The sequence below is a fragment of the Arachis ipaensis genome, chromosome B04, assembly GCF_000816755.2.
Source record: "Arachis ipaensis cultivar K30076 chromosome B04, Araip1.1, whole genome shotgun sequence".
In the NCBI taxonomy this organism is placed as follows: Eukaryota; Viridiplantae; Streptophyta; class Magnoliopsida; order Fabales; family Fabaceae; genus Arachis; species Arachis ipaensis.
The window spans coordinates 19377637-19401005 of record NC_029788.2 but is presented as its reverse complement, the minus strand read 5'-3'; the positions used below and the strand labels follow the sequence as shown (position 1 = coordinate 19401005).

The 23369-nt window shown below is 35.2% G+C and overlaps 2 protein-coding genes across 2 annotated transcripts; one reads left to right on the top strand and one right to left on the bottom strand.

Annotated features, from left to right (window-relative positions):
* Nucleotides 6548–11680, top strand: LOC107636204 (transcription factor GTE1-like). Its single transcript, XM_016339729.2, has 8 exons — nucleotides 6548–6682; nucleotides 7778–7978; nucleotides 8351–8428; nucleotides 9303–9527; nucleotides 9661–9759; nucleotides 9865–9923; nucleotides 10396–10546; nucleotides 10693–11680. Exons 1-8 carry the CDS (start codon nucleotides 6596–6598, stop codon nucleotides 10831–10833), a joined length of 1041 nt encoding a protein of 346 aa, XP_016195215.1. The 5' UTR covers nucleotides 6548–6595; the 3' UTR covers nucleotides 10834–11680.
* On the bottom strand, nucleotides 11710–13523 carry LOC107639073 (6-phosphogluconate dehydrogenase, decarboxylating 2, chloroplastic-like). Its single transcript, XM_016342489.2, is given in 2 exon segments — nucleotides 11710–12475; nucleotides 12478–13523. Coding segments are annotated over 2 exon segments (1386 nt in total). The 5' UTR covers nucleotides 13286–13523; the 3' UTR covers nucleotides 11710–11897.

Here is a 23369-nt window from a genome sequence, read left to right as displayed (position 1 = left end):
ATTTATAAAAATAAATAAATATAAAATATACTTTATTTTATTGAGTTAATACTCAAATTCGTCCCTGAAAGATACCTCGATCTCCATATTAGTCCCCTAAAGATAAAGTTAATCAAAAGAGTCTCCGAAAGTTACACGAGTGAATCAGGTTCGTCCTTCCGTCAATTTGCTTGATGACATGGCTAACGTCTGCTCACGTGGGACGTTAACTGCCATGCTGGCAGAGAAGGAAAACGACGCCATTTTGAGTGAATGTCCAGATAGACATGATTCGGCGTCGTTTTGTGGGCAGCATGGATTCAAAACGTTGCAGAGTAGATTCACCCTCTTCCATAACAAGTATCTCCATGTTTGGTTCCAAAATGTTTCGTCTCCCTCAAGCCATGCCCTAACCCCTTCACCTTGCATTCGCCATTGACGTTTCTCGTTGTTAGTTGACGATCAAAGCCGAGTAGGTGTTGTTACTGAGAATTGTGGTCGTCAGCTCTGTTAGCAACATTGATTGTGGAAGAAGCAATCGTGACGGTTAGAGGTAAGCATTAAAGTTTTTTCCTTTTTTTGAAGTCAGTTTTTAGCCTGATGACTTAGGGGTGGCGTTCTGTATGTCTCTGTCTGATTACGGGTAGGGGTTTGAGGAGCCTAAGGGTTTGTGTGACTATTGTTTAAGTGTCAGAATGCATTGCTTTGACTGGCGTTGTGATGATATTGAGTTATGGATTTTTCATTTTAATGAGGGTTAGTTTTCGTTGTTGCATGTTTGTTTTGGGGTTAGGGTTTGTTATGTTATGATTGAGAATAGCCAGTTGCAATCTGTGTGGGCTAAGGATATTTTCTTTTTTCTGATTGTAGATGGAAGGTCCTCCGATGACCTTTGTGTTTCACCATGGTGGATTGTTTAAGAAGAATGCGGAAGGAGATATGGTATACGAACCCGATAATACAGAGGTTTTGATGGGGGTTGAAGGAGACACGCTTGACGTGTTCTTTGTAAGGGGTTATTACAGGGAGTTGGGTTACATTGAAGCTAGAAACTGTTGGTGGAAAGATCCTGGAGTTTCCCTTTCATCAGGGTTGAGAAGCTTAGTCACAGACGCAGACTTGGTTGCCATGTGCAAGGATTGCAGGAGAAACCACAATCTAATCAATATCTACCTGGAGAATTGTATTTCTCAGCCTTGTATAGTAGACCAGATTGAGGAAGAAGTAGTGAATGTGGAAGCAGAAAGCTTGAAACAAGGGAGGAATTTCGAAGCCAAGAAGTGCAGTTCCCAACTTGTGAAAAAAGCCACAACAATGGATCTTGGCTCCAACAAGCAAACCTCTCACCCCAACAGAACAACCTCACAGCCCAAGTCACAGCCCAATCCAACAATGAAGTCCATATCTGAGCCCAACCAACCAAAGGTGAAGCCCATGTCTCAGCCCAATAAAGCAGCCCACCAGCCCAAGAAGACAACATCTTAGCCCAAGAAGATAACATCTCAGCCCATGAAGCCTGTTCCTCAGGCCAAGAAGACCAGTTATCAGGCCAAATCAGTCCCATCTTAATCAAATTCTTCATCAGAGGCAGCCAATAACTCACAAGGGGCAAATGACAAATGAAGTAGCAGTGGCTGCAGAGTCACAAGATCTGGAAGACAAGTGAAGGAAGCTCCCCTCCAGGAAGATGACACTGACTCTCATGACTCTTATGAGAGTACTGAAGATGAACTATATAGGCCTCCAAAAGTTGTAGGAGACAACCTCTATAGTAGTGACAGTGACAGTGACTCTGGGAAGGGAAAAAGAAGTGGAGAGAGGGACAGCAGGTCTGAAGTCAGAGAGAAGCAGAAGCCCCCTAAGAAAAGATTAGCTGATAAAGAGATAGACATTGATGATTCTAACTATGAGGGGTCTAAAGATGATGAAAGCTCTAAGTCTGGTATGTTAATTCCATAAGGGTTAGTTATTTTTTGAACTATTTTGCAAATGTTAGGGTGGCTTATGTGTTCAAATTTTTGTTACCAGATTTAGATGATAGTGATGGTGCCTCAGATGCTGACTTCTGGCATTCAGAGGATTCTGATAAGGTGTTGGAGTCTGATGAAGAATCACCAGCTGTATACCCTCAGTTCAATGAGAAAACAAAGTTTGAGGAGTTGAAATTTGAGGTCAGTATGGTATTTAAGTCCAAGTCTGAATTCATACAAGCAACTAGGGATTATACAATCCAGTGGGGTAGAAATATTCTGTTTTCAAAAAATGACAAAGTTAGAGTTAGGGGTGTCTGTAAGTCTGAAGATTGTCCCTGGGTAGTTTACTGTGCATGTAATAAACAAGATGGATCTTGGCAAATTAAGACACTAGTAGATAGTCACACTTGTCCAAGAAGGAGGAAAAACAGAGCTGCAACCCAAACCTGGACTCTGAGTAAACTAGTACCTAAGCTTAGAAAACACCCAATCATGAAGCATCAAGAGGTTTATGACTGGTTTGTTAGAAAGTGCAACGTGTATCTGAATAGCACATGCATTACAAGAGCTTTGAAAGCCGCTAGGAAAATAGTCGAGGGTGATGAGATAGCTCAATATGGGTTGGTGTGGGACTATGCCAATGAGTTGCTGACTAGTAACCCCGGTTCCACAGTTCAAGTGTCTGTTATCCCCATGCCTAAGTGTCCTCCCCTATTTGATCGCTTCTATGTTTGTCTTGATTCCTGCAAGAGGGGGTTTAAGGCAGGTTGCAGACCCTTAATTGGTCTTGATGGAGCATTTTTGAAAACACTACATGGGGGTCAGATTTTAACAGCTTGTGGGCAGGATGCTAACAATTACATATTTGTGATTGCTTATGCCATAGTGAGTGTTGAAAACAAAGACAATTGGAAGTGGTTCCTTGAGTTATTGCATAATGACCTGGGAGACTACAGGGAGAACAAATGGTGCTTCATTTTAGACATGCAGAAGGTTAGCATTTTATTGACTTACAAGTAGGAATTAGTAGGACTATTTTGATTTAATGAGGTTACATTGAGGGATGAATTTGATTTAATGAAGTTATTGTAGGGATGAAATTGATTTGTCATCTTGTCGTGTGTGTTTTAACTTGCAGGATTTAATACCAGCTGTTCAGGAAGTGTTTCCCAGGGTACACCATCGATTCTGCGCCTGTCATTTATGGCGCAATTTCTCAAAACAATGGTCTAGCACTGAACTGAAAGATATGGTTTGGGAATGTGCTCGGTCTAGGACAACAGTTGAATTCAATAGAAACATGAACAGAGTGAAGCTAATTAATCAAAAAGCCTGGGAATATCTCGGCAAGTGGCCTAAAGATGCATGGACAAAGGCCCACTTTAGTGAACTGTCAAAGGTGGATAACATCTGCAACAATGCTTGCGAGTCTTTCAACGCGAAAATCAAGCATGATAGGGGCAAGCTGATTCTGACATTAGCAGAGGAAGTTAGAAGAATCATCATGAAGAGTATTGTTGACAATCGGAAGAAGCTAGAGAATTATCAAGGGATTCTCCCCCCTGTTCAGCAGAGTAGACTTGAAGCCATGACAACGTTGTCTAGCCACTGGGCTCCTCAATGGTCTGGTGATGAAAAAAAAGAACTGTATAAAGTTCATGGCTGGCCAACCAATATGGTGGTTGACCTGGGAAAGCATACATGCAGCTGTCGCTTTTGGCAACTCACAGGTAAAAAATTCAACATTAGTTACTGTCATCTACTTTTATGCACGATCTTCAAATAATGATCAATTTGTCTTTGTAAGGGATGCCGTGTATGCATGCAATCTCGGCTATACAGGATAAGAATGACAAACGTGCTGAAGACTATTGTCATGACTGGTTGAAGATGGAAGCGTACAGGAAGACTTATTGCTTCAATGTGAATCCAGTGAAAGGTCAGGATCTGTGGGAAAAAACTCCACACCCAGCTCCCGTCCCACCACCATTTAAGGCAAAGCCTGGAAGGCCAACGAAAAAAAGGCGAAGGGACAAAGAGGAACAACCTACTGGGTCAAAAACAAAGATGAAGAGGAAGTATAACCCTATCAGATGCATGTATTGCAGTGAGATAAGACACAACAAGCGAAGCTGTGCAAAGAAGAAAGCTACCGAAGCTGAGAAGCATGCTAAGCAGCTGCAGCTGCAACTAGTTGTGGTTGCCCCTGCTGCAGAAGGGGCTACCCCTGAAGCAACCGCTATCCCAGCTGAACCTAATCCAGCTCCATCAACAACACAGACTCTAACAGTAATTGATATTAGCCAGTGTGACAGTATACCATCAACCCAAGAAACACAACAGGTAATCTGCCATATGTGATTTATTTTAAACATTTGTTATTTCATAAATCTCATTTCTTTTATAAGCTAAATCTAAATCTAGATCTACCTTTTAAATTGTGTAGGAACAACTCACAGCTAGGCCATCCAAATTAAAGGTCATTAAAAGGAAAGCCAGACTTCAGTCCTCTCCTAAACCTACTGTAGCCGCACCAGTTGCTATCTCTGCTGAGACAATCAAGGGGACTAGTTCAACTACTGCTAAAAAATTGGCCGACTTTATGACCTTCGTTCCTACTCCCGGCTTCAAGCCCCCAAGAAAGATTGATAAATGACTTTGATTAGTGTTGAAATGTATTCTGGTTGAATTTGTTTTGTGTGAGGATACTTTATATTTTTTTGCACAGGGCAATTGGTTATCTATGTAACTGAAAGTTGTACTATGCCCTTTTATTTTGGTCTAGGATACCTTTTAGGTTTTGTATCCTCATGTAAAAGCTTATGACTTTGATGTGGTCTGTATCCTATGTTAAACCTTTTTATTTTGGTCCTTAAGAAAATGTGACATCTAGCCTCCTATGGCAACTCAATGTTTAAGAGTACTTTGACTACTCAATGTTTAACAGTACTTTGACTACTAATTATGTCCATTCCTTAGTGCATCTTACTTTAATAGTGATCCGAATTGGTTTGGAACCTTTGAATTGGATTGTGTTGTCTTCATCTAAAAAAGCCAAATGCAACATCTATTCTCATTCAATTGATTCGTGTCATTACACCATCACGTTTCAACAGAATTTGCTTTACTTGGAACGAGACAACAAACTACAAACGATCACATTAAGCACAACTACCACAAACAGAAAAACTATTAACATTTTCAATGCTTTTACTTCAGCTTCCAAGCTGCCCAGTCTCCATGCCACCTTCAACCTCCATTCATCACAGTCACTATCAACCTGCAGCTCCGCCCCATAATCTTTCTTTGTTCCACCTTCGCCCACCCCTTCATACTCATCATCCTCAACCCACTTAAAGTAGTTGCAGTGACTGCCCTTCTGCAAATTCAGAAATTAGAAAATAAAAAATTAAAGAAAACCCAACACACAAAACAACATTGAAAACCCTTAACGTCTTACACAACACTCACCCAGTACCTTGGACATGCACGGAATAGTCTATCTGGATTCTCCGCTGTCCCAGATTTTCTTATCGCAGCCTTCAACCCACAGAAACATGATTCCTCATGGGTTTTCCTCCTGGTTCGCATTGAGGCGCTGGAAGCATTACTGCCGTTCGAGAAGAACGACACACCACCACCACGGACTCCATTTCCTGCCTCCATCGTTGCCCCAAACCAGCAATTTCAACACGAACCCAGGCATATGACCCTCTGATTGATGAAGGCGACCTATTTATCGTGGAATTTAGGATTAGGTTTCAAACACTTAGGGACTTATTTGAATTGTTTTGCCAAACTTACCTTCTCAGCAATAGGTTATGACACGTTGGCCTCTTCCACGTTGGAAGCTAACCACACACGTCAGCAGACGTTAGCCAGGTCAGCACGGGAGTTAACGGAAGGACAAACGTGATTCACTCGTGTAACTTTCGGAAACTCTTTTGATTAACTTTATCTTTCGGGGACTAATATGGAGATCGAGGTATCTTTCAGGGACGAATTTGATATTTAACTCTTATTTTATTATAAAGATATTATATATTATTATGATTTTTTTTATTTTTTTTCATTCAAACAAATTTTTTTTATTTATTTTTTTCATCCAAACAACACATAAATAATTCTATTTTTTATTTTCTCATTTATTAGGAATTCCGTGAAAAATCAAGAAAGAAAAAAGAGAGGTATTTGCAGTTTTATAAATTTTTCACTTTTAATTTTGCTATTGATTTTTGTACAACACAGAGACAGAGCATGCTAATATTTGGAGTAATGACGTATTGACATGTAGTAAGAAAGCAATTTCAAAATTTGTTTCAAGAGATAATAATGAGCATGTTTAGCTAATCACAAACATAAATTAGTTTTAGTTACAGAGAATTTTTAATTAACATCATTTAAAATACTATTATTATAATTAAAAACTTATTTAATTAAGCACATTAAATATAACTCTTAAAAACTTATCTCTGAATCAAAGAAGGAAAAAAAACCCTCACTAAACCCTCACTCGCTTCCAAACCCGAATATGTAAAACAGAATCTGATATAAATAATGGCTCAAACAAATAATAATAGTAAAAGGATATTTTTTTTATAGAAAAAAAAAGGAAAGAAGAAAGAGAAAGATTTCTGGCATCAATGGCTGCTTTGTATTCCAGTGTCACAGAGGAGGATCTGAACGGTTTTAGGTTCTCAATCGATCAAATTCAAACTCAAGTTGTCAAGGTGAACCATCCTATACTACTAAATACTAATCATAATAACTCAAAACTATTTCTTTATTTAATTATCTATGTTTGTGGATTATCATTTTTCAACCATAATTGATATATAATTCATGCGTCCATGATGCTTTAATTTTTTATTTAATTACAATTCATGTTCAACATAGCATTCAATTTTTTTTTTTTTTAAATATAGGATCCAACATTACTCACTCACATCACATGTACCAGATGATGAAGATTTTAAATATCTCTATTGATTTTTTTCTTGATACTAGATAATGCTGCTGATTCTTGTTTTTCTGCCTTGTTCTTCACTTCTTGTCTCGGTAAAGTTTTACCCTGTCTTGTTGTCTTTAACTCTTTATTATCACGTGTGAGTCCAAGAAGAAAATGTTCTTCATGTTTGTGCATGCAATGTGGGTCAGTGTATGTGGATCAAAATGGACTCCTCATATGTGGATGTAACTTATTTTGGTTTGAGTTTTGTGTTTAATTTTGATATATTGTTTTCAATCAATCTTTTTCATTTAGATTGCTATTCAAATAGTGAGTGTGAAATGTAATTACTTTTCTTAACGTAATAATATATAATTAGATTCTTGTATAGCCATTTTACACTGATACCAACAGTGCATAAAGATTAAATTCTTAAAGTTTATTTCTTTGGGGTAATGTTTATTCAAATAGTGAGTATAAATTCACAGCACATTCTCAATAGTATGCTCCTCTCATGAAAATATGGCAATTTAGTCCCCTTTAGAAGTTCTCTGATCTATATTTTCATGAAGTCTCTGACATCTAAATGTTTTCATAATCCCTATGATTGAAAACAATATAAAGAAAAGTTTTCTATGCTTCTAAACACATTGCATTAGTTAGGATATTGTTATATTGTTTTCATGATTCCCTTTGAAATGTTCTCTTTGTTATAAAGCTGGAAGGTAGAAGCTAATGTTAGTTGGGTTATAAGGATCTAGCACATGTTAAGTGTGGAATTGCTGTTATGCATGCATAGGCTTGTTAATATTTAAACTTCTTTATTTGAAAATGAGTTAACAAAAAAGTGTTTCTTTGTGTATTGTGCTCAATGTAGCTAGAGAAACAAGTAAATGAAGTTGAACAGTTCTACCAATCCAACGATTTTAAAGTTAATAATTCCAAAAACAAGGGTGAAAATAAGCATCTTATTGGAACTAAGAAGTCACTGCAAGGTGATTCACACAATGAAGCTGATGCTGATGCTGCAAAAGGAAGGGAAGAACTCATGCGCCAGTTTTCCGTTATATTGCGTCAGGTAATTGCTAACACTCTACAACTACGTCTAAGGTTTCATGTCTATTGTTGGATTAAGATGAAATCATGGAATTCCAATGTATGTTATCAGTATCTTGCTTGAATATGAATTTTGTTTTTGTTAAATTAATGAACTGAATTCAAACAAATGATTATCCATTAAGGACAATTTTGTTCTGCTTTCACTGGTAGAAAGCATTTTATTGAGATGAATTCATTTGATGGAAAATAGTATTTCCTTACATGCTAAGTTTCATTTTCATCAAGAAAAATTGATCAGTTTTCTTTCTGGTTGTTCAAATAAATATGACCGCTTGTGTTGAATTTTGAGTTCTGCCAAGTTTTTAATTGTGATGCATTCATTGCTTCACAGATTACTCAGCATGAATGGGCTTGGCCTTTTATGGATCCTGTAGATGTTGAAGGTCTGGGACTGTATGACTATTATGAGGTAATATTTTTCTCTCTTTCCTTTTTCTGGGAATTCTTTGTTTATAATTTCATGGAAAACTGTACCAGATGACAAATAATTATGTTGGATGTACTTGCTTATGCTGTAACCAAACTTGGATATTTCAGCATCAAATACAGAACTAAGAAAAAATAAAATAACTGGCTTTTGGAGGCTGAAAATTTGGTATATGGTATAAAAAAAAATGTGAATTTCCTAAAAATGGGTCATATAGGTTAATTTTAGAAATATGAGCCTAAATCTTTTACACGTTATGAAAAGCAATTGTTTTTTTGTCCTCTTCTATATTTCAGGTTGTGAAAAATAATATTTTTTAATCTTTTTCTGCATTTCATAAGTTGTGAAAACAGTATGCGTTTTCTTCTGCGATACGTAGTTACTCCTTAGCTTTTTGCTGGTTGCAAAAAGCAGACCAACTCATATTCTTGTACATCACCCCAACCACCTATTTTGGTGAATTACACCAACTAAAAAATCATTTAAAAATTAATTTCTGACTTTTGGATGACTAGTTCTCTCCTCTATAATTACTTCATTATCTAGTTACAAAAGTATCTTCACTGTTTCCTCTCACTATCATGAGAAACGTGCCACATACGATATCACTTACTATGTTACTATTTCTAGTTTCCTACTTACTTGGGAGATGATTCCTTGCTTCTCAATTCCTTTCTAATGTGCACCATTATAGGTGGGAATGCAAGTGAGTAGACTTTATATCTTCTAGATAAATGACATTTGAAATCCTTGTATTGATCCAAAACTATTAAAGGAGTTCTTTTTATGTTCAATGTTTCTTTCTTGGGATAATACTACCCTTTTTTATTTTATTTTTAAATTTCCCTTCTCATAGGTTATCAATAAGCCTATGGATTTCAGCACAATAAAAAGAAAAATGGAAGCTAAGGATGGCTCTGGTTATAAGAATGTCAGGGAGATATATTCTGATGTAAGGTTGATTTTTAAGAATGCAATGAAATACAATGATAAAAAGAATGAAGTCCATGTTATGGCGAGAACCTTGCTGAACAAGTTCGAAGAGAAATGGCTGCTCCTGTTGCCTAAAGTTGACCAAGAGGTAACTTTTTTTCTCCCAAAATCTTTGCCTCTCTTTTAGATGAGTGAAAGATTACACATAATTTCAATGGCTACATATATAGAAATAACACAGTTTTCAGTTGTCCTATGTAACTTTTTATTTTGTATGTTAGGAGAGGAGACATTTAAAGGAAGAAGCGGATGCACAGTTGGAAACACAGCTCGCACAAGAAGCAACTTATGCCAATATGACTAGGGATTTATCTGTTGAGGTTGATTGATTATTTTTATTCTAGAATCATGTTCTAAATCAGTTATTTGATTTTACTTAGGAGTATGCTTTATGCTGCCATTTGATCTTCTTCCTGTTGTTTCAGCTGGACAAGGTTGATGTGCATTTGAAGAGTCTTAAAGCATTGGTTATTCAAAACTGCAGGTTTGTAAACTATTAACCTCGTATTGATGCCTCTTGATGATGGTCAAATTGCAATAGATATGTGTTATACGTTGCCATTTGCTTGTTTTTCTGTCTTATCATTTACACTAAGGTTAAAATTTTCTAAAAGTCACCAGACTTTATAACTGAGATGAATACAAATGGCGGTTACATGTATAACAACCTACATCCCCTCTAAGAAGATTTGAATGATAAAGTATACCACTTGTTCTTAATATTGATGTCCCTTTGCTACTTACGCTGTTGAATTTGTCTCACGTACATGTGTCTTGGCATTGAGTTGATTTTGAACAAGCTGTTTTATGCCAATATAACATTGAAGGCTGATAGGTTTTTATATCCTTCAAAACTCATAGGTTCCTTAAATTTCATCGTGACATTGATGTCCATGTTCATTGTTCAAGAAACCTTTTTCTTTTGGTATTGCTAAATGTTGCTGAAAATACTGCAGGAAACTCTCATCTCAGGAGAAAGTTCTACTTGGGACAGCTCTCCCAAGGTTGTCTCCTGAATACCTCATCAGAGCATTGCAAATAGTTCATGAAAACAATCCAAACTTCCAACCTAATGCTGAAGTTGTGGAACTTGACATTAATTCTCAGGTCTCTCCACGTTGTATCTATAGCTACTGATGTTTGCTGTCAACCATTTTTCAGTTTTGCCTTGCCTTTCCTTGAGTCGTTATGTTGTTCCGCGAAGCATGCTCTTTCTTGTTGCTAAACCTTTTTTTTTCTGCTAAATTTTACAGAACGACTACACACTGTGGAGGTTAAACGTTTTTGTCAAGCATGCATTGAAAGTTCAGGGAAGAACTGCTGAGGGCACAGGTGTTGACCATAGTAATAAAACCGAGAACAAGAACTACTCCAAAAGGAGGAGAATTTTGTGATTCTCTTGCCAAGATATCTTTTGAAAGTACTGAAAAATCTTATATCTAGTGTTAGGTAATGCAGTAGGATAGGATCATTCTGTAAAATCATTTATGATATGCTCAATTAGTTAGAGGGATCAATGAGTAGTTTGTGTCTGATAATGTTTCACCATATAGACCCTTCAACAAATCTAGAGGGGTACAGTTTCCTTTGGTGTATTTGGTTGGTTGAAATAAAATGGATGGTAAAATTTTCTATGATTCTTTTTCAACGGAATGCGAAATTGATTCTTTGGAGACATCTCTCTGGTGATTGACATAACTTTGTTTACATGAAACTGTCATAAAAATCGGACGGAATTAAATAATTCTCAAGTAGAGTTTGATTCATAATAACAAAAATATATCTCTGCAATTCTCCTTTCTTTTCAAAGAAGCAAGATTCCATGTTTGTTCCAAGTTAAAATAACTGCTTCAGTCTCATCTCAAGATCAAAAGCCAAAATGGGAAGTGTGGAATGAGTTACTTGGCAAACCAAAACCTTAAGTTTTGATCCCAACAAACCCTGGCTTCTTCTATTCTGTGCAATGAAGAATGCATTTGTAACTCTACCATATATGACTTAATGGCTTTATCTATGCCAAGACTACATAATACAGTACCTTGTTCTTAGTCTTCTCACACTATAGGACAATATCATAATTGCATGTAACATGTTCTACAGGGGAATATTTTTGGCAATTAGCAGTAATCATCAACACCCTTATCCATCACATGGAGCAATTTTAATCTTACTAACTAGTCTCATCTCATACAACTGCAAAGTTTTAAAGCATCAAATTTTAATACAACAGCCTAGTTGATTGTAAAGAAAAAGGGAAACAAATCAAAACCTGTGTGGAAAAAACCTTGCTTTTATTAAATTAAGAGCAAAAACAGATATAAGAAGTAAACAATAGTGGTTTTTCCTCTGCCTAAACAAGGATCCTCAAAAGAAGCACATACAGTGTCAATTTTTCAACTCAAATGCTGCATGAACAATAAAGCACAAATACAACTAACCAACCCAACCAAAACACGTATCAATTGAGAGCACCAACCCCAGATCCACTCTTGCGAGCGAGTTTTGTCCACTCAGTATGGAAAGCTCCGGGGCGATCAACCCTCTCATAAGTATGAGCTCCGAACAAGTCTCTCTGAGCCTGAACAAGGTTAGCCGGCAGCCGTGCCCTCCGGTACGTGTCAAAGTAAGCAAGGCTAGCACACATCCCAGGAGTGCTGATTCCAGCCGAAATGGCCAACCCCACGACCCTCCTCCAAGCAGCCTGCCTCTGCACCATCTCCCTCGCAAACTCTGGGTCCACGATCAAGCTCGCCAAGTTGGGATTCCTCTGATAGGCCTTCTTGATCCTATCCAAGAACACAGCTCTTATGATACATCCACCCTTCCAAATCCTAGCCAACTCTCCCAAATTCAAGTTCCAACCTTTCTCATTACTCTTGGCCCTCAACAAGTTCATCCCCTGAGCATAGCTGCAAATCTTGGAAGCATACAATGCCTGCCTCACATCATCAATCAATCGCTTCTTGTCGACGCCAACCCTCGCGGCAGATGCGATATCATCACTCATTCCAGCTTCCTTCAAAACACTGGCAGCACAGTGCCCTTCATGCCGGTCTTATCAAGAATCTTATCCACCAAGAAACCATCACCACCTTCCTCATCCTTCACCTTGAAGATATCAGCGGTGATCTCAATGAGGAAACTCTCAAGCTCCCCACGGTTCCACTCCGCGAAAATATCAGCGAGCTCAGAATTGTTCAAACCACCAACATGCTTGAGAACATCGTAGGCTTCAGAGATTAACTGCATGTCTCCGTATTCAATTCCGTTGTGGACCATCTTCACGAAGTTTCCAGAACCTCCCTCGCCGATGTAGGTGACGCAGGGGCCGTCCTCGACCTGAGCGGCCACCTTGGAGAGAATATCCTGGATGTTGTTGTAGGCCTGGAGAGAGCCGCCGGGCATGAGGGAAGGACCGTTACGGGCGCCCTCTTCGCCGCCGGAGACTCCCATGCCAAGGTAGAGGAGTCCCTTCTCGGAGGCCTGGTGGATGCGGCGCTCGGTGTTCTCGTACCACTCGTTCCCGCCGTCGATGATGGTGTCGCCAGGCTCCATGTGGTCGGAGAGAGCGGCGATGGTCTGGTCAACGGGGGCGCCGGCCTTGACGAGGATGATGACGGATCTGGGCCGTTGGAGTGAGAGGACGAAGTCGCGGGGGTTGTATTGACCGGTGAGAGGGAGAGAGCCCTCTTGGCGGGCCCGATCTACGGTCTCGTCGACCTTGGAGGTTGTGCGGTTGTACACGGAGATTGGGAAGCCTTTCTCCGCTATGTTCAGAGCCAGGTTTTGGCCCATCACCGCCAGGCCCGCAAGCCCGATGCGCGACAACGCTGCCGATGCTTCCATCAGTTACAGAGAAGGAGGGGGGTTGGCGAATGGGGAATGTGGTAGTAGGATGGTTTAGGTTCTGTATAAATGGGATTCTTAATTGTTAATACCAATACTAATTGTAATTAACTACTAATCAAGTAGCAGTGACTTTGGGGGTTGGGTTTCAGTTTTGTTTTGTTTAGGGGATGGGGTTAGTGATAGGGCGGGGGTTGGCGGACTTTTCGAGGGTGTGAAGGGTTAGGTAACCTCAGTCCTCACCTGAAAACACATTCGCCTTAATACATTTTGGCAACTCAGCCAACATCTTTGAAAAACAGAAACAAAATATATTTTGATTATTACATAATAAAATAATTACTTTTCCTTATTTAATTCATGTAATAAATTTATTTGCATATTTATTTAAATATAAAATTTTATTTTATAATCAACGGGACAGAAACGTTCAAAAAAAATCTAGATTATACAACTACTATTTTAAGAAATATAGTTTCTAATTGAATCTGCAAAAAACCTAAGAAAAATACAACATAAAAAGAAATATATAACAATTATATTATAAATTATATCTACGTAAGATTAATTTATGTGTACAAAATTTACTTCTCTAACTATATGATAAAGATTCCAACTCTTCAATCTGCTGCATCTGTTTTGGATGGCAAAGACAAAAAAAATCCAAAAAATGAAAATGAATTGAATCTTGTAGATACAAAACCATAATTACTTTTGACTCAATTTTCATTTTCGCATAAGCGAAACTCATATTCATCGTTAGATCTAACCTCAAAAAAATGTCACAATACAAATACTTAAGTTAGTACTATAAGCTTCTAAAAATTTTCTTTCATGATCTCTAAAAATTTCTTAACACGTCATCTTTCTGTCTTTTATCACAAAGCTATCTGAATTAAGTTTAATGGATAAGAGTTTGAGAGACAACCAATACACTTGTTTTTCTAAGAAATTATTTACCTTCCTTATTTGAAACAACTCAATTTGAATTAGGTGGTAGTCTTTGGCTAATGGAGAGCTAGTCCATGAATCTTACATTCATCAAGAGCTCTATATCTTTAAAAAACGAATCTATTCTCACAAAACTAATACAAAGTACTATCAAAAAGGAAGAGCCACAAGTTTGAACCTTTTGATATGAGACTAAGAAGATAAGTTCACCAATAACTAAGAGACTAGGGATAAGGTGAAAAAGTTATCTGAACTCAGCCTTCCGTCTATGCTCTTTTATGTCCTATGTACAATTCTACCATCACGAAAAATATGGAGTAAAGATTCAGATGAAACTTCATAAATATTGCACAAATTATTCGAAAGCATATGTCTTCTAAAGCGGAACTCATTAGTCAGCAATGCTTTTTTAGCACCCGACTATCAAAAATTCTAAATTTTTAGAGGTATTTCAAACCTCTAAATCTTAAAGCTCGGTCTTATCATCTTTCACGAGGTTAAGTAAAGATTATAAGTCGATTTAATAATATTCTTCTCTAAACCTGGTTCTGAGGTCTTTAAGACAATGAAAAATGGGTCATCAGTCCTTTCCCAAAACATCTGTAATGCACTACAAATTCTATTCATTTTCAGCAATATAATCACAAATTCTTTCATCAAGTATGTCTTCAGTTATATCGCTCTAAGCAAAATCAATAAAATTATAGGCACTTGAGATCCAATGGTCTTTTCAAAATTTGATGTTATATCCATAACAAAATCTCCAAACTAGCTTTCTTTTAAATTTCTGCCACACTTTTGAAATGTCTTTCTAAACATTTTGAACAAAAAATATGTTTTTTCATAATCGGAATAAAGATCAACACCGCAACTATATTTGCTGCACATTACTCTTATCTAAAGAGAATTTCTGTCTTAAACTAATTTCCAAGACAGCTTCATAATAGTGTTATTAACCACATAAGTAAAATAGGACAAAATAAAACGTTTGAGATAAAAGTAAGATGTTTCAAACGTTAAGAACAAAATTAGGACTTAGCATAAATATTAGAAGTTAAAATAGCATCTTACTCAAAAAAAACATACACATATAAATGATTTGGCAACAAAATAGTAACCTACATATTGAGGATTGTTTAAATGCGCAACAATACGTTCTTTTAGTAGAATTATATCTTGTACAATTTTTTATTAAAGACAAAATTAAAAAAATATAATTTTTTTAACCACACTTCAAACACTCAAACTTTACACATCTTTAATTCTCACAAATAAAATATATATATAACTCTTACAATTTAGTATTTCATTCTCACTCTCACAAACTCATTAACTCAGTACTAACTCACTATATTATGCACACTTCAAGATAAAATGCATGAAGCTGGTTTTATACAAATTTTGAGAGTGGTGGACAACTATTAGGAAATTATTTTAATTTTTTAATTTGTTTGTGGGCAATTCATATATTAATTATAATCACAAATTATGTTATTTTAAATTAGGATAATGCTAGGTAGACAAAAAAAAAGGCCAGAAATTTGTCTTATTTAGCATTAATTAATTGTTACAACAATTAATAAATGCTAAATAAGGCAAGTTATGACTGTTTTTGGCTGATTTTCTTTGGTTATCAAACATTTCCGACTTATATAATGGTGATCTCATTTATTGTTATAAATGCTAAATTAAATAAGTCATTATTACTTTTGATTTAGAATTAAATGAGAATAAAACCAGATATTATCTTTTGTTCCTTAGATAATAATCTTTTGGATTTTAGATATAGACTTTAGATACTATTTTATTTGGTCTTTAAGGTTTAATGTGTATCATGCTCAAATATAAATAGACCTTTAGGGTTTCGGTCCCTAATATACCAAAACCGTCTTTGTTGCTCTTTCCCCATCAAAAAGTTACAATTCAACCGCCTAAAAATACAGGAGGCTTTGGTTGAAGAAGATCAAAGGAATCATAAGACTGAGACAAGTTTTTCGTCTAATTTCTAATTTCTATTAATAAAAATACGTTTCCACATTATAATATATTTTTTGTGACTCAATATGAATGATCTAAATTAATAAAATAATTTATTCCAACAACAACTACCCGCAACAAACATGCAGGACGCATGTCATAGTGTAGTTTTCTCGTTGGTCACATGAAGTAGAGTAGCAAGAGCAACAGAGCATAAAACAGATCGAAGGACACTTGTTGCTATTAGAGCATCTCGACACCAGCGATATGCAATGTCAAATCTTCATGACTTGCGAGATGCTAAGACCCATACAGGCTTGCATTTAATCACTTTTCCACTTATATCACTGAAAAGAAATCAATATAGAAATTAATTCGTGCATGTATGTATTTATCATTTGTATTTGAAAAAATTATTATAAAGGCCCGTAGTGACACATTTTAGAGGTGTGCATGGGTCGGGTGAAACCGGGTTTGATGTGATTTAGATCTGATTCGAAATATATACCGGACATATTTATTAGACCCGAACCCGATCTTAGACCCGATGAAATTTATACACTTTCGGGCCACGATTATACTAGGTAAAAACCGGATGAAAATCGGGCCGTTAACATTACATTACTTTGATACCTTCTTATAAGCTAGCATGTGAAAATATCCAAATTTCTAAGACTCCAACCATTATTTGACATGGTAAAATTCACTTAGAAAAATATAACAAGAACCAACTCTTCTCTAAAATTAAAGCATAACCATAATCAATACTAATATTGTCTAATAACACTAAATATTTAAATCAATACAAATAACACAATATTATGCATTAATTAGTCTAAAATCTTATGCATTTTAAACATAAAACATTAACTTATAGTCGTATAATAACTAATAACACAAAATATTAAGGTTTACAATATTTAAATTTCATGTAAAAATAGCCATCATCCATCACTAATACACAAAATATTAATTGTGTATGATGACCGGACCACCGGGCCGATTTCGGGTGACCTAAGCCATGGCCCGGACCCGACCCGAAATAATGAACGGGTCTATTTTTGAGACCCTTACCCGGCCCTAGACCCGATGAAATCACAACAAATTAGCCCCTAAAGTGTTCGGGACTGAGCCGGGTCTTCGGGTTGGGCCGGGCCATGCACACCCCTAAGTCACATTTTACCAAGAATTATAAGTACTCAGTTCAAGATGTGTTAGAGAATAATCACTCTCTCGGGTTTAATTTGGCATTTTTTATTATTGTCAACAAGTTAAGATTAACTTCTGATCAGTTGCCTAATAACATAAAAAATGACATTTTCAAAGCATGTGTGTTTTCACTAACATATCACCAAATTTGGGCTGCAAAAAAAAATATTAATTAAAACTAATGGTGTATCTAAAGATTCATGTATACTAATTCTTTGGATATGTAATTCTTTAGTAGAAACTGATTCACAAACAATTGACTAGTTTTTTCCATGGAACAAGGCTTATATTATTCATTGATGGTTGTCAATTGCCACTTAAGTTGTCCCTACAAAGGGACTTTTCTAGCTGCCTCTTTCTTTGATGACAATAATAACTTATTTTTGATTGCATAAGCAATTGTTAGTACCGAAAATAATGAGAATTGACTTTGGTTTCTGTCTAATTTAAAAGAATTAACTGGGTCAAAACCAATTATATTGGTATCTAATAGGCATCAATCAATTATTACAGCTGTGGAGCAAGTGTATGATAAGGATAGATATGCATATTATTATCGACACATGAAAAAAAAATTTAAATGCGGAATTTAAAAAATTACAAAAAGGGAATACACGGTGACGGTGGAGTGAAAGAAGATGCAAAAAAGTTACTAGATATAGTTTGCTATACTCGTTTTGGTACAGATTTTACAAAAGCTATGGAATAACTTCATGCATTTTCATCATAGCTTTGCAAATTGGCTAGAGAAAAAAAATGAGATATTAATAAATGGGCAAAGTCTCAATTCTCTCATTGCCAATGGGACCTAATAACTATTAATGTTGCTGAATTATTTAATTCATAGATAAAAAAGGAGAGGATTCACAGTATTTATGTTTTAATAATAGAGCATATAGACAAACTTGCAAATATGTTATATACCGCAAAATTAGAAATGGCTAAATGGAAGAATGAGGTTGGGCCAAAGATTAATAAAATATTGATAGAGCATGTAGTTAGAGGTGAGTTTCTTAAAGCAATGCGATATAGAAATTATAATGTTATGGTTAGAGGGTTACCGGTTGATGTGTGTGTGAATCTACTATGTAAAGAATATACATCTCTTGAATGGCAAATGATTGGAATTTCATATTCACATGCTTGTGCTGCAACCAAATTATTACATAGTAATATCTATACCTACGTAGAAGAGTCCTATCTAAAAAGCTCGCAAGAAAAGATTTATGTGAATAGTGTGATTTCAGTTGAAACTCATGATATGCATGATGTCAACAACTTAACTCTGACAAATTGAAAGAATAATATTTTTTTTATGTCGCCTATAACAATTCGTCCTCCAGAAAGACCATGCAAGAGCACCAAGAGTCACGATTTCAAGATGTGCGTGTTTACAATATAGCCGATGTGATGAGAGTGGTCATAATTGTGCTAAATGTAGAAATCCTAATCTAGAAAGAATATGAGTTTCTTTAGATAATTCTAACTTTATGAAGTGATTCTACTTTAATTTTAGTTGTATTTATGAAATCATGCACTTGAATTTTGCTATTTTACTTTTATTTTAATTATATTTGTATAATCTTGCATTTGATTTTTGCAGTTTTATTTTTATTTTAATAATGTTTTCGTAAAGTTGTACCTAAATTATGCACCTTCATTATGCTACAGGTTTGGTTTTAGTTTTACTGTGCAATTCTATAAGTAAACTACAAAATTTTGCACTTATATTCTGTAATTCTATATAAAATCTATAATTTTGGGTTGAAGTTGTGTAATTCTGCCTTAGTTAATAAAATTCTACACACATTTTATAATTTTGCATTTAGCAAGTTAAATTTCGCATCTTTGCACTAATTCTCTGATTTTGTACATAGTTAATTGTGCACTTTTTGTACAAATTCTGTAATTTTGCAGTAAAATTATATAAGTCTACTCTTAATTAATAAAATTATATAATTCTGCACAAATTCTATAATTTTGAACTAAAATTGTGTAATTCAGAACTAAAATTAATAAAACAAAACAAAATATCTTAGAAAAAGAAATACCTATAAAATTTTTAATTGATATAATTTCATTACAAGTAAAAAATCCAATGCATAATTATACATTAGCTAAAGTTAGACAACTTTAATGCTTCTATACCACTATTCCTTATGCTTTTATACAAGTAGATGATATTAGTACATCAGATTCATTCGAATGAAGTTGATGCTGAAATTGAGCAGGCCTTAGTTCAGATTTTTCATGTTAAATATCATTCCTTTTTGCCTTGACATCACCTTGCTTAGACTCAACTACTTGAAAAATTTCGGAATTCACTACAGAGGACATAGTTGTCAGAAACGAACCGGTAATCGAACCGGTCAAGCTACTGGGTTACTGGGTCATTAGTTCAACCGATGGGTCACTGGTTGAACCGGTTAACCCGGTCCTATGTAAATAAAAAATAAAAAATAGTAAAAAATTTAAAGTTAAAATTTAAAATACATATTTTTACTAATATTTTAAGAATATTCAGCTATTCTAAAATAATATAAAACAAAAATAATAAGTATTTTATTAATTTTACTCTATTATAAATATTTTAATGTATATATATAATAATTTGTAAACATATTAATTAGAATTGTGATAGCTTGGTGGCTGTGACTTGCTCTTTTTTCATTGAGGACAGGGGTTCAAACCCCACCCCACCCATTTTGAAAAATTTTAATTTCCAGCGGTTCGGTTGGATCGATTTTATTGAGTTTGACCGGTTTTTACCGGTTCTCTTCCTTATTCGGTTTAATTAGAGGACTGGATCGGTTTAAGATTTGGTTCACTGATTTCTCGTTTGAACCAGTGGTTCAATTGGACCGGTTTTATCGAATTTGACCGGTTTTTACCGGTTCACTACGGGTTTGACCGGTTCACATCGATTCTCTTCCTTATTCGGTTTAATTAGAGGACTGGACCGGTTTAAGATCCGGTTCATTGATTGGACTGGTTTTATCGAATTTGACCGGTTTTTACCAGTTCACTACGGGTTTGACCGGTTCACATCGATTCTCTTCCTTATTCGGTTTAATTAGAGGACTGGACCGGTTTAAGATCCGGTTCACTAATTTCTCGTTTGAACCAGCGGTTCGATTGGACCGGTTTTATCAAGTTTGACCGGTTTTTACCGGTTCACTCCGGATTTGACCGGTTCACACCAGTTCTCTTCTTTATTCGGTTTAATTAGAGGACCGGACCGGTTTAAGATCCGGTTCACCAATTTTCCAGTCGAACCGGCCGATCCGGTCTGGTTTTTACAACACTGACAGAGGATATGGCATTGATGTTGGCATTAGCATATCTTGACAATGGATATAAATATGCATAATTTAAAAAGAAACTTAAACATAACATTATTAATAAAATACCTACAACAATTAAAGTTTAGAGTTTCACTAAATTTAAAAAAAATTACCTGCTATCAAAGTTTACTAGCATTTTTTATTAAGTAATTAATTTCTAATCATGACTACCAACTCATTCACATTTAAGACCAAGAACTTTGCTTTAAATCTCTGAGTTAGTTATGTAGTTAGTAATTTTGATCATAGTGAAACTACATCTGAAAATATCGAAGAGAATGTTAACACCAATAATACAACTTTTCTACAATCAAAACATGGTCTATTATCAAGTTTTACAAATTGCTAAGTTTAAAATTTGGTTTGACTATTTATTATCCGCAATATTATCCAAAAATTCTCTAATTTATTAGCATAACAACTAGTAAGTAGTAACTAAAAACAAAGATAAAATAAAAATGAAATAAACACTAGACAAGAGTGAAGAGTCGTTTAATGATGAATAGACTAAAATTATATTATACTTTATTAGACTAACAATAGAAACATATACTATAATTGATCATTCAAAAATAAAAATAATATTTTAAGTATAAATTAAACTTGAATTGCAGTTGAAGCAGCCATGATTATCTAGTGTATGAAAATATTCATTAGACTGCATAAAGCAATTTAAGAATTTTCTTATGTTGAAAGATTTTTCATTTCCAAATTTTAAAAATAAAATTATGAAGTTATTTCTTATACATATCAAACAAAATACAAAATTATGCAAACTTCATGAGTAAGACAGTATTTTTCAATTTGGATAAGAGATTATCAATACAAAAAAAAAGAGCAAAATATAGAACATGAGATAGAAAATTTTAAATCCTCCTAACATAACACAGGACATAAGAACCTTTTGGAACACTAGCTGAATTCTGCTTTGGCGTCGAGTCAAGTTCCTGTTTCAATTTGTAACAAAGGCGAACGAATAATATACTCAACAAAGCAAATTACTTATTTTTTAGGGATAAGTACTATTTTGATCTCTAAGGTTTATGGTCAAAATTAAATTCGTTTCTAATATTATCTTGGATTTAAAATCGTCCCCAACGTTTCATTTGTATTAAAATTGTCCTTTCAACTTTTTTCGGACAAGACTACCCTTCCCTAACCACACTGTTCACCACCACCACCACCACCTTTATTACCACCAACTATTCCTTTTCTCATATCTATTCATTTTAATCCATCAACAATAACAACACAAATTCATCATCAACAACATAACATTCAAATTTAAAAATTCATCTTCAACAACATATTATTCAAATTCAAGAACAATATCAACAACCTCATTTATTTTAAAGAGATTAAGAAGAGAGTGAGACTGTCGGGGAGGGGGGAGCGAGAGAACGAGAGAGCGAGAGGGAGAAAGCTCAAAATCGTGGCCACCACCATCGAAACTGCCGCCACTGTTGTTCTTGAAAATTGCACCGGAAAATGAAGGAAAAGGAGATCTGGAACAAGAAAAGCCCCTGCAAATGCTAACAGAGAAGCAAAAAAGCTCAGCCTTAATGTTCACCACCATCTCCGATGCTTCAAAAATTTTTGTTTTAAATATAACATCAAATCCTGCAAATCTAACAACAACAACAACAACAACAACAAAGCATTCAGATTTTTTTTGAAAAAAAGAATGAAAAACTTAATCAATTATAGAGAAAGACAAACGAGATCCAGAGTAAAGTAGAGACAACAAGGTTGCCGGTTTGCTCTGCCACTGCTGTCGCCGGAGAAGGTCGTCGACCGCCGATAAGGTAAATAGTGATGAGTAGGAGTTGGAGGAGGAGGAGGAGTAGTAGTGTGAGTTTTGTTGTGTTGCTGTTGTTGATGGATTAAAATGAGTAGATATGAGAAGAGGAATAGTTGGTGGTAATAAAAGTGGTGGTGATGGTGAAAGGTGGGGTTAGGAAAGGGTATTTTTGTTCGAAAAAAAATATAGAAAGGACAATTTTAATACCAAATGAAAATGTTGGAGACGATTTTAAATCCAAAATAAAATTAGGGACGAATTTGATTTTGATCCTAAACTTTAAGGATAAAAACAGTACTTATCTCTATTTTTTACAATAGCAAAATAAAATTAAAAATAGAACATATATGGGTCTTTGGTGATATCTATTTCTATTTATCATGGGCAAACAAGTAAATCTAAGTAACTTCGTTAAATTCAAACAAGTGATAAAATTTAGAATCTATCAAATCTATAACATAGAAAGAAATTAGTAATTTTGGCAAAAATTACATGTTACACCTAAAAAAAGGGATTCATGGAGAACTCAGGGACGGAGAGGAACTCGTCAAAAGAGATCCGGCAATGGCAAATGTAGAACAGAATCACCTAAGCGTAGCAAAGACATCTGTGTATAAAAAAAATGAAGCCAACAGAAACAAAAAAAAAAAGACTAAAAAAAAAGAGAAAGCAAAACAACAACAATAGAAGAAGAAAATATATGAAGTAAGAAATAAAGAAAGAAGAAAAGAACAATAAAATAAATTTATTATTTTAAGTTTTATTTGTTGGTCCTTTCTTAATATAATTTTTATTTGATTTT